This window comes from Typopeltis vanoorti, chromosome 2, assembly GCF_054136105.1.
Source record: "Typopeltis vanoorti isolate ZY-2024b chromosome 2, IOZ_Tvanoo_1.0, whole genome shotgun sequence".
Classification (NCBI taxonomy): domain Eukaryota; kingdom Metazoa; phylum Arthropoda; class Arachnida; order Uropygi; family Thelyphonidae; genus Typopeltis; species Typopeltis vanoorti.
In genome coordinates this window covers 97242952-97256117 of record NC_143550.1, presented here as the reverse complement: position 1 = coordinate 97256117, position 13166 = coordinate 97242952, and the positions used below count along the sequence as shown (strand labels likewise).

Here is a 13166-nt window from a genome sequence, read left to right as displayed (position 1 = left end):
ACCACCATACTTCAGCATTTCTGGTCGAATATCATCTACTCCTGCTGCCTTTGATGGCTTTTTTTACTTCAAGTATGGATATGTATTCCTGACTGCATGCCTGGTCAGTGTTTTTTTCCACTGTGCTGTCATCACTGCTTGTTTCATTTAGCAGTTTTTCAAAGTAATTACTCCATTCTTCAAGGATATCTTTTTCTCCTGTTTTCATGTCACCTTTATCATCTCTAACTCCTTTTACAGCACTTTTTCCTCCATTCCTAAGATTCTTCAACAAACTCCAGAATATTTTGCCACCTTCTTGATATTTATTTTCTATATTCTTGCCAAAGTACTCCCATGACTTTTGTTTAGCTAGTTTTACACACTGTTTAGCTTTCTTACATTTGTCTCTGTATTCTGTAAGAGTAAAAGCTGACTTATTTGCCAGGAACTTTTGATATGCTTTCTTCTTTTCCTTCACTGCCTCTTTAACTTCCTGTGTCCACCAGGGAGTTCTGATTTTTTTATCCTTGCACACAACCTCACCACATGCCTCTCTGGCAGAATCAATCAATGTTTTTTTCTTCAGAGTTTGCCACTGAATCTCCAAGGTTTGATTCCTGTTCTCAAACTCTTTCATTTTCTTTTCAATAATTTTCTGTATTTTAGTCTACAGTTCACATCTGAGAGCTGCTCAACTTTTATTCGCTTTAAAACTTTCTTACATTTTTTTTTTTTTTTCAATAATTTCTAGACTGTAACTGAAATAAATAAACCATCATGTATTACTGAAATAGAAAGCCAAAATTTTATTTATCATACATGTCCTCTAGGAGATGTGCCTTACACTATGGAAAATACTAAAGTAAAGTGATCTGGAACTTACTCCACCTTTACTACGAGTTGCCCATAAGGTTGCTCATGCTTGCATCTGCCGAAACATTTAGTTTCTATATATTCGCCGCAAAACTCTTGTAGTTTCTATATTCGGCTATGAAATAATGTTAGATTCAATATCCACTTAATTTTTACTATCATGTATTATATTTGCAGGTTTTTTCCTTTATGTTTTATTGCTTGTTTGCCGAGGTCTGGAGAGTCATTTTGCTTGTTATCGTAGAATTTATGCCAATAAGAAACAACTAAAACTGTTCAAACGACTCTTGATAACTTCTTTTGATAAAAACAATTGCAGTAAATAATGTAGGTACAAGTATTTATTAAACATTTACTTTGCATTCATTTTTTATCTTTCTTAAAAGAGTACCATATAAAACAAATTATTAATACAGTAATTGTGTGGACAGACTTATGTGTTCGTCGAACATGTTGTTTATAACTACCAAGTACCCTGCTCATGCAATCAAGCCCACTACAGTCAAACAGGAAGAACTGTGAATATCCGCATCAGCGAACATAAACGATACGTCCGGAAATATCATTATGGGAAGTCGGGCCTAGCAGACCATGCTCTAGATACCCCTGCACACAGGATCAACTGGAAAAACACAAAAGTACTACACAGAAACCCATATAAATCAGAGATCTGGGAGACAGTCATATTAAGGAAAAACTAGCACTTTTCTAGGACTCTAGCAATATATGATAGCGTTTTTTTTTTTTTTTTTTTTTTTTTTTTTTTTTTTTTTTTTTTTTTTTCAGATAGAGGGCGCCAAAATCAGGAGTCTAGTCTTTGTGTTGCTGCTACAATTTTGTTAATGTACACCATGTTGTTTTAGTCTCGCGTATTGTGACAAACAGTGTTTTTGTGCTCTGAAGATGCTGGTTATAATACCAGCGAAATATCAGCATCAAGTTAATAAATTAATTATTTACTTAGTTTCTGTGTTCTAATACAGTAATTGATCATGGACATTGATTATTAGATTTGATTAACGCAATTTTGATATACGCAGTAACATCGAGGGATTAATTAACTGTGTTAACCAAGGGATATATATATACATAGAATAAATATTCTTTACTGAACCGAAGGAATAAACATTTATTAATGTTGAGTAAGTAAAGTTGAAGAAATTCAAGTTTATAAACATCACCAAACTATTACTGTTAAACCTGTTGGTTTCTTACATGAACTTTTAAACTACTTACTTCTGAGTGCTATGGATATTCATGGTGCATTAGCAGGACAGAACAATGGTTGCCAGTATTTCCAAAATTACTACCATTACTGAAATATTAGTAATGATTTTTATAATCAGGTATTAAAATTCATTATATAACTACCTCCTTGTTTGCTGTTATTTTAAATATTATAGGCAAGTTTCAACATAAAACTTTCCTACAATAAAAACCCTACCAGATATTATGAATTAATTTTTATCATATCACATTCAGGTTATGGTTTTATGAGTACTTGCACATACTTGATTGATAATGCATCCTTCACTAATTGGATCTATTTTATTGTAAATGCAGTGATTGTGTGCATCCATAGTGTTCATACAAGTAGTATTGCATATTGAAAGTTGCTATTCTCACTTTGTGAAATGCAAATTGTGCAAGTACTTGTTTGACTCATTAAATGAAGATCTTTTAAAAATATTTTGGATATCTGAGTTATTATCATAATGAAATTACTATTAAAAGTTTATTTATTGTTTTGTTCTGTAGCTTGGCTCTACTGCTATTGGAATTCAGACTCCAGTAGGTGTTGTTCTAGCAGTAGAAAAAAGAGTTACTTCTCCATTAATGGAACCTACAACTATTGAAAAAATTGTTGAGATTGACAGCCATATTGGTAAGTATCATTATTTTTATTATTACGGGCTACTCCAAGGAGTCCTTAGACTGATCGAGGGAGGCCATAAACATCATGTCAAGAACTATCGAACATTTGTGCAGTATCTATCATACTTTACTTTGAAATCATTCACAGTCATGGTGCCCACAACAGGCTCTAGCAACCTATTCCACTCATTCACTACTCTCCAAGAAAAACACTTTGCTAACTTACTCAGTTTCCATGGATGGCCCTAGTTCTCTCAACACCAGACCTGTTCTGAAAAAATTTCCTCTCAATTTATCTTGTATAAACCCCAAAGTAATTTGTATGTCTCAATCATATTACCCCTTTTCTGCCTATCCACCAATTTCTGTAACCACAAATCTTCAACCTTCTTCTAAGGTTCATTCCATAGACCTGCTACCATTTTGGTCACTCTCCTCTGGATCCTCTCCACCTCCTCTTCATCACCAAGAAACCCTGCCAACCAGATCCACATGCAGTAGTCAAGATGGTGTCTTATCAAGGCTCAATACAATAACTTGCTTTTCTCTTCTTGTCAAAATATTCTTCAGTAACCAAGTGATCTGATGAGCTGCTTTAGCCACTTTTGCTATGTACCCCTAAACTTTAACTTCCTATCCACTAGCACTTCCAACTCTATGGCTTTGTCAGTTTCCTGGAGTATTCTGCCAATGTGGTATACAGCCTGGTAATCTTTTGACCCCAAAATGCATAACCTTACACTTTGCCACATAAAACCGACATCCATTCTCCTTTGGCCAGTCTGCCAATCTATCCAAATCATCTTGCAAAATTTTGACATCATCTGTATTAACTATTGCTCTACCCATCCTTGCATTATTGGCAAATAATTGCACAGTTCCTCTCAGATCCTTTTCTATATCATTAAATAAACAGATCTTTTGGATCCTGAATGAACTACTTTCTGATATCTCTCCATCATCCACACTCCTATCCATCTCCATGCACTGCAGTTTACTGATTAGAATTCCATGTGGTATCCTATCAAATTCCAGCAGTTATTACTCTAACCCTTTATTACGTTTACATTACCTTTATCATCCAACTCTGCTATCACTGTATTATAAAACGTGAGCAAGCTACTGAGGCATGACCTATCCTTCACAAAACCATGCTGTATCCCATAGAACAGTGGTGGCAAACCTTTTTATGTGCACGTGCCAAAAGTTTACAAATCGAGTTGCTGACGTGCCAGTGCATGCCAAAAGTTTACAAATCAGGTTGGTGACATGCCAGGCAGTTTTTAGTAGGGGAAAAATTAATAGAAAATCTATTAATTAATTTATAATAATATGTAATATTTTATAAATAATTATAATTTTATAAATAATATTTTATTTTATTTATATTGATTTATATATTAATTTATAATATTATTCAGTGTAAAATTGATTATTGTATTATTAAATTGATTTTAATGTTGGTTTGGAAAAAAAAAAGGTAGTGAGAAAAATATTTATGCATTATAACTCACCATAGAAGTCAGCTGAGCAGGAAGCTGAACTTGCCCTCACGTATAACTCGCACCCCTGATTTTACTTTATGAAAAAAGACAAAAAGTTTTGTATATTACCTTTCACACGAAAAATGTTTAAACGTGTTCACGTCGAGATGATAGTAACTCGCTCCCCCCCCCCCAGTTAAAAACATGCCTTACCCAAAGCCATTATACTGCAGATGCAAGAAAAACAAGTGTAGTTTTATTGTATCCCTGAATAAGGTACAGAGGCTTTTGCAGTCTGTGTAATATATTTCTCAACAAAGTGTGATTCATTTGTTAGCACCGTTTTTATTCCAGCTGTCTCTATTTGCACTATTATTGTCCCCTCCCACAGAAACTATGCTGTATAGACTCAAGTCAACAACTGTGTTTCAGTGCAATCAGTGCTAACTAAAAACTGTTGTCCAATTTTTCAATTACATGAAATAAGTGTTTATTTTATTGCATTTGAAATTCTCGACGTCATTATGATAGATCACAGAAACTAACTTCAAATAAAATTCTACCATGAATTGAAACATGCCATATAATTATGGTGACCATACGTAATTATATGGCATGTTTATTTAAGAGGACAGTCCTTTATTTCACTGCTCTGTCCTTTAGATTTTTTTTTTTTTCTAAAATGGCCATTTTGTCCTTTATTTTATGAATTGAAGCTGTAAATTGAATATTAATGGCAACATATTTAAGGATGCAATTCATAAATTTTGCCAAACCTGCATTGATTATTTAAATAGCTGGGACAGCTGTTTCGTGGAAAAGGAAGTATTTGAATGGGTCCTACTACGAGAAATCCCTCTGTGGGCGAAGATCGAGGAAAGTGTTTTTTTTTTTTTTCATTTCCAGTCCCTGGAACTTAAATATAAATGACGGTGAACTATTTGATGAAGTTTTGTGTAGTAAAAGTTGTCACCAGGGAAAAGATCCAAGAATGGCGACAAAATGACATAGTTGGGTTGAATATTTTAAATATTTTGCAGATAAACATGTATCTTTTAAAACCATTTTAAAAATCGTTGGATTTTGCTTATGTCTTGCTGGATCTAATGTCCCTACTGAACAAGTATTTTCAAAAAATATGTGGACCAGTGAAAAAAAACCAATTAAAAATCGAAACATTGAAAGCATGCATTTATACCAAATGGAATTTTGACATGAATTGAATACAGTTTTATGAATTTTTAAAACACAAACCTGATTTATTAAAAAAAGTTCATTCTTTTGTCACGTATCAAAATTAATTTTTTAGAGAATTAAGAAACTTTATAAAAAGCTTTATAACGTTTTGTTTTATTTTACAATAAAACAAAACGTTATAAAGCTTTTTAGTTTTAGTGTAACAAATAAATGCAACCTGGATTTTTTTTTTTCATTTATTATGAAACAATTTCTGATTTGTCCTTTATTTCTCAAAAATAATTTTGTCACTGTACATATAATGCGTGTGTGAGTTTGCCTGCCAGCTGAACATAAACAAGTAGGAAAAATATCAACCAAGGGTTGAAACTGTGTGAGTTGAGCCCCGCTGGTAATGAAAAGTTCTATTGGAACGATAAACGCCACCCCGTCGTGAATGTGTTGAAACTAGGAAATATATAGTGAATGTTGTTATGTCAGTTTCAGATGTTGTAGAATTCGGTTGAAGAGAATTAGCATTTCAACTCACAATTGTCTGTTGCCTATGTCTTTGGGTTGCGTGATCTTTTGTTAATACCGCACCAATCATATGCAAGTCTTCATAGCTGCTCTCTCGTGTAAAACAAAATTTAACTTGTACGTATTGTAATAATTAAAAAAAAAGTTGAATAATTTATAAGCATATAAAATGATATCGCCTGTAAATCGTTGACGTTCCAGAAAAATTCTCGGACGTGCCACAGATTCGCTATCTATGCCATAGAATATCCCATTTCCATTTATCCATTCCTGTATTTTGCTCTTGACCAACTTCTCCAATACTTTAAATAATATAGTATAAGTATATTGGTAAAAATAATATGGAAGATAAATATCAGCAGAGTAGTGAAACGTTCTGGGTGCTGTTCAGAAAGCTTAGAAATGAAAGTAAGGGGTACGGTAAAAGAAAACAAAGGTGATATGAAAACTCAAAGGTAAAGATATTCTAGTTTGTTGAATTAATTACTTCAAAATACTATTAAATGAAACGAGCAGAATAGTAGTAGCAGTAGGAAATATCCTGGAGAATGCAAAGAGGAGTACTTATCAATACAAGTACTTATCAAAAGAAGTGTGAAATGAGGAAATGCAGCTTGATTAGATGATATTCAACCAGAAATTAAGTTAAAAATGCCAAGAAATTATATTCTTGTTTGTTTATGTTTTCTCCAAATGTAAGCAATCAGTTTGCACCTGAATGGCTACTTTGCATCAAAAGGTCAAATTTCTGATGATCGAAGTAGAGCTCTCGTAGTTTTTGTCTATAAAAATGGAAGTAAAGCTGCATGTGAGAATTACAGAGGAATTTCTCTAAGTGTTGAAGCAAGATTTATGCAATCATTCTTGAGTAAAGGCTAAGAAAAATTGTGGGAGAGTAACTTGGAGAAAAACAAGCTAGGTTAAGGCCAAATAAAGGTTAGGATCAGATTTTCACTTTACAACAAATAGTAGAGAAATCATAGGAATATAACAAGAATCTGTCCTCAAGCTTTTAAGATCTGGAAAAGACATGCCTAGAGAAAAGCTTTTCAGAATGCTACAGTTATATGGGGTAGATGAACATTATATAGAGCAGTACCTACTCTATATTTAAGTTGTAAGTCAGCAGTTAGAATTGAAGGAAATGCGGGAAGATGGTTTGATGTAAAATCGGCCATGAGACATGCTTGTACATTATGTCCACTGTAATCCATCTATATAAATCACGTTGTGAAATAAAGTGGCATTAAACTTGATATTAGAATTGGAGGTATCAAACTTAGTTCTTTGCTTTATGTAGATTATATTGTACTCTTAAATGTGTCCTGTGCAGGTCTCCAGAATTCTCTAATTAAATTGAATAATAGCTGTAAGAAATTTAGCATGAAAATCAGCAATAAAAAGACCAAAACTGTGAAAATAGGCATGAACATGGAAAACTTCATCTGCATTCTCAATGAATAATGTATAGAAAACATCTCATATATGTAGGCAGTTTTTGTGATGGATCACAAATTGAATAAAAATAGATGACAGAATAAACAAAGCTGGTTTGGTGTTGCCAGAACACTAAAACATTAGCCCAAACACTAAACCAGCAGTTTACAATGCAGTGTTCAAACCAGTTTTAAGTTATTGATCTGAGAGTTGGGTTAGAAATAAAGCACTTGATGAAAGATTAATGATTCTCATAAATATGAGGGTTCTGAGAAAAATTAGGGTCCCCAAACTTATAATTAATGGAATAGAAAATAATTTCATGGAATAGATATAGCACAGAGAAATAATGAAACCACAAATTTAATTGTTCTGATATTTTGTCTCTGTCATGGAGATATCTTGAAGAATACAATATTAAAATTGTAATAAGACATTTTTATATAACGAAACCTGTGGTGAATTCATCACTAAAAACACACGTACTAACCACAGTAATGACTATTTAAATCGTAAATATTTCATCCCAAGTATCTTGGGACATAATCAGTACAGTAGTTCAAACAATACTAGGAATAACATACAGTTAGGGCGCATGATTAAATTGAATCTCAATATGCGTGCAGTAACATATTATAGAAGTAAATTAAATATAACTGGGGGAAAATATATATATATATTTTTTTCCAGTTATATTTAATTTACTAGGAATAACATACAGTTAGGGCGCATGATTAAAATGGAATCTCAATATGCGTTCAGTAACGTGTTATAGAAGTAAATTAAATATAACTGGAAAAAAAAAACAATACACCCATACCTCGTTATACGGCCAAGATACGTTCATGAAAAGTCGGCCGCAAAGCGAAATGCTGTATAACGAATCATTTATTTCCATATAAAGCCATATAAATTCATTCCAATTTTATAAAAAAAATAGAGAAAATCATTGGATTTCTGGTTGAAAATACCGTTTACATTAGTTATTAATAAAAACAAAAATATAATTCTATAATATGTACTAATAAAATAAAACGAAATAAAACACAAATAACAAATGAACGGGTTTTTTTTTTTTTTTTTTTTAATTTTCAAATCAGTCTGATGATGAATTGCATGACATCAGTTCGTTAATGTCACCATCTGTTGTTGTCTGAGGACCCAGTTTAAAAAATTTGTCCAATGTTTGTTGTGTTATGTCCCTTTTCTTTTCTTTTTGCAATTCTTTGTAGCAGTTAATAACTGTGTTAATGCCACGAGAAATTTTGGCGCTGCATTCTTCATTAGGATTGTTTTGAAGTAGGATGTTTATTCTTTGTTCGAAATGAGTAAGCGCATTTGATAAATCCTTTGAGGTTAATTATTGGCAAACAACTGGCTCTTGTTGTTCCTCATCAAATGTACGAATTATGTGCTATGCAAAGATTGCGTGACTACAAGACGACGCAATTAACGTTCCTGTGTGGCCGGCCTAGAACACATGACATAAGACGTAGGCAGTGGATTTCCCAACTTTTTTTGGCCGTCACTCGAAACTTAGCCATAATTACACAAGGCCGTTATAGTGAAAAGCCGTATAAAGAGGGGCCATATAGAGAGGTATGAGTGTGTGTGTGTGTGTGTGTGTGTGTGTGTGTGTGTGTGTGTGTGTGTGTGTGTGTGTGTGTGTGTGTGTGTGTGTTTTCCCAGTTATATTTAATTTACTTCTATAACACGTTACTGCATGCATATTGAGATTCCATTTTAATCATGCACCCTAACTGTATGTTATTCCTAGTATAGTTTGAACTATTGTACTGATGATGTCCCAAGATACTTGGGATGAAATATTTACGAATTAAATAGTCATTACTATGATTAGTACATGTGTTTTTAGTGAAAAATTGTAATAAAACACAATAATTAAACTATTTTGAGCCTGAAGTCCTATGGATGCTGTTAGGCAGGAGGCCTAAGAATTAGTATTTCCCAAATCTTGAGAAATTTATGATTAGGCAGATTTTTTAAAATCTGCTGGTGATTCTAAAAAGTCATTCAGGTTTGTATTTGATGTGATGAAATATATACAGATTTTTTCCATCTGATCCTGTGCCAAGTTTCCAAGGCATGGTCATCTGGACTGTCATTAATTGTGGTAGCAGATGTATTTCTTCTGTTCACCAAGGCAGATCTCCCAGTCTAACCATAATATAAGTTGCAAGAACAAGTAATCTTGTAAATACCCAGAACAGAGAGAGATAGGAACTACTTCATCACATGAAATACGAACTTGAATGACTTTTCAGAATCAACAGCAGATTAAAAAAAAAAAAAAAAAACAGCTTAATCTAAATAAACATGGTTGTGTTAAAGTTTTCAAGATTTGGAAAACTTTAATTCTTAGGCTGGCCATCAGTACCCATAGAGGGGTTCCCCCCAAATATGGCTCAAAATAGTCTTCCACTTACTGTGTGTGTGTGTGTGTGTGTGTGTGTGTGTGTGTGTGTGTGTGTGAGTGAGAGAGATTACAATCTTACTCATAAAAATGAATTTAATTGAATAGATAAGTGTAAACCAGCACCTAAGCTTAAATACTTATTTAGGTGCCTGATACCATTGGCAGAATCACATTAAAAATGAAGATACTAGAAAGCAACTTAACATTGTTAGCATTCAAGGATGTGTGAGCAGGACTAATCTATGGTGGTATGGTTACATAAATAAAATGGGAGAGGATGCATTAGCAAACCATGTTTGAGTGAAGATGGCAGGTAAAGGACCCAGAGAAGATTAAAATCTAGTGGATCAATCCTGTCAGAAATGCATTAGATATGACAATATTGGGGTGCTGACAAGTAATAGACTAATATGGAGGAAAATTAGAGATCAGTAATAATGTAAACTTAATCATGTAATACTGTCATAGTAGCCATTGAGGGTACATATCATGACATTGATGATGAATTATTAAAAATATATGAACTTAAATGGTCATCATGTCGCTCTCTCTCAGTGCAATCAATAGTCTCCCATCATGAATGCAATTTTCTCTGGTATCACTGCTCAACTACCATAATGTTCTGTTGGTTTTATTCACCCTGCCTATTAATCACTGCACTAAGGTTTACAGAAGTTCAGGTGAGAATGAAAGAAGTGATTCAGTGACTTACTGGGCCCTATCTTATAGTACTTAGTTATAAGTTAACTAGTTATGCATTACAGTCAGCTTCATTGTTGTTCCAAACCCTTCAGCAAATTTTCTGAGGTTTCTAGTTCTCTTTTCAGTGACACTTGCAAATTCTTTTTCTCTTAATACTTCTCTAATTTTGGCTTTATGAAATAAACCTTACCTTCCTCTAGGTGGTTTCTGAAATTTTTGGAAATTTTTTACATTGAGGTATTTGAAGGCAGATCCTGTGCTTTAATGTATTTTTTTTCTATACATTTAATATAGACAACAGAAATATTTCCTTGTGATCAACAAGGAGCTTGTTTTATTGTTTTCATTTTCTGGTGTAAAATTTCAAAAGTCTCCATCTTTATTGTTTTCAGCTTCTTATTAATGCTATATGGCAAAACTACTTTTAAGACTGATTCATGAACCACATTCCTTTCCTCAAAAAAAAAAAACTTTTTCGTCACAGTGTCATGAATGGATCCAGCACTTCAAATTGTTGTGAAAATTCAAATTTCTAACAAAATTGTTTAATGTTTTCCCTTCCACCCTAAAGCAGAATGATTGGTCATTTATCAGTGCTGAAATATTTTGTAGTAAAGCAAGATATTTTTCAACATCACATGCTCGTTTTTCCATAGAAAATTTAGATAAACAGTAGTAACAATCTTGCATGATCTTTTGATTCTCTTTTAATCATATTTTTCCCAACAGTCACACTCTGGCATTTTTCATGAATCAATTCAGTCATTAACTTGACCAAATATATAGCAATAATTGAGATTTCCATATCTCTCCTTCCTGTTTCACAAATAAAGTAATGAAATTATTTAGTCCTTACCACATGGATAATGTTCCATTGCAGCTTAACATATGCAATCAAATCACACACATACACACACACAAAGGTCATCACTTTGCTTATGGTCTAAAGTTTTAAATGTATCATAATGATAAATTAAAGAAACAGGAGATTTGAAGACATAACAAATGAAATCCCTCTTCAACACACCTTTAAACAATTTTGAGAGGTGCTTCTGTCACCTTCCACTCTATGTATAATCCTGTTTTATATATCTTCTCGTTTAATCACACTGGCATCCTTCTGTCACATAATACTCCTGACAGTGCTCTCCATTTCATCCAGCCACTATTTGTGTGGTGTTCCACTTCTGTGTTGATGTTGCTGTCCTTTATGAGGATTGAGCCCAAGTACTTACAGCTGTCAACCTTCTTGAGCTGGATATCTTGAAAGTATGTAATGTTATTTTTAGGATCATTCGAAAAATCACGGGACATGCATTCAGTTTTCTGTTTGCTAATTCATAAGCCATCAGTTTCCAGATGCCCTTCACTTATCTAGCATCAACTGTGTAAGTCTTCTGGGACTCATCAGGACAATATCATCAATGCATAAAATATCCCATGTGACAGGTTGAATGTTTGCTGGTGAAGTTAAACATAAGTGAGCTTAATGCTGATCTTTGAATTATAAACCAAGGCATGGTAGGTGTAAACCTTTGTTTATAATTATTTGCTGGTTCCTGCTGGGCCTCTCACTTTAGTTGTGACATTAGTTGTAGGATCTTTTTGTTCTTTTGTGCCTTTCTAGTAAATTTCTGATCAAGTGTATGGCATAAGTTGAGGATTTTCCTGAGACGAACCTGCACTGATTTTCAATGACATTTGTTAACTCTGAATCCTCTGATTAAGCACTTGTTCCAATGTTTTGAATGAGTGAGACATCACACAGTCTCCTTTATTTTTATAGAACAGTATCAAATAGCTTTTCCTCCATTTGTTTGGCATTCTTTCTCTCTCTCTCTCTCTCTCTCTCTCTCTGTGTGTGTGTGTGTGTGTGTGTGTGTGTGTGTGTGTGTGTGTGTGTGTGTGTGTGTGTGTGTGTGTGTGTGTGTGTGTGTGGATTCTGTTGAAAAGATTTGTCAGGAAGGTTACACCTAACCTTTTCCACAATTCAGCTGGGATATCATCAGTCCTATGGCTTTGTTGTTTGCCATTTTGTCAATTGCTCTCTTTACTTCTGATTCTGTGATTTCTGGCATAGGATCTTCTGTTGTTGTAGATCAGGCAGAACTCCACTAGTGTAGGTTTCATTCGGCAGGTGATGGTATGATGATAATGCTCCTCATGTCTTTGTTCTTTGTCATTCTTTATGTATTTGACTGCCTTGATGTCTTTTGAACTACAGTGTCGTTGTTTTGTTATCTTGAAAATTTCCTTATTGTTTTTGGCCATTTCAAGTTGTGCATAAAAATATCTGCACAAATCTTTTCTGTATGAGTCGTTACTTGGTTTGGCATAAGAAGCTCTTCTAATAGCAGTCTGTGTTGCATGGTGAGGCGGTTCTCCCAGTATTACTTTGAAGTCTTGAGGAGAGGTGATCTGACAATATAAATCTGTCTGAGTACTTACATTGCTGCTTTTATGCAATAAGGTGTTCTGTAGGTTTCATGAAGGTATTAATTGTTAGATCATTCTTTTATGCAACGTGCTATATATCTTCACCCCCATGGGTTTATAGACTCATAACCTTGGTCACCATGAACTCTTTGGTAGGTTTCACTTTTTCTTCCTCCTATATTACCATTGAAATCGCCTATATATTTTATCTCATTTGCTGGTAT

The 13166-nt window shown here is 33.7% G+C and overlaps 1 protein-coding gene across 2 annotated transcripts in view; it reads left to right on the top strand.

The window, feature by feature from the left end:
• Prosalpha5 (proteasome alpha5 subunit) overlaps positions 1–13166 on the top strand; it is a 159980-nt gene that overhangs the window by 48186 nt on the left and 98628 nt on the right. For both annotated transcript variants that reach the window (XM_090406961.1, XM_090406967.1), the window contains exon 3: positions 2614–2740. In XM_090406961.1, coding sequence (XP_090263087.1) covers positions 2614–2740 — 127 coding nt within the window. The remainder of the gene's footprint in view (positions 1–2613; positions 2741–13166) is intronic.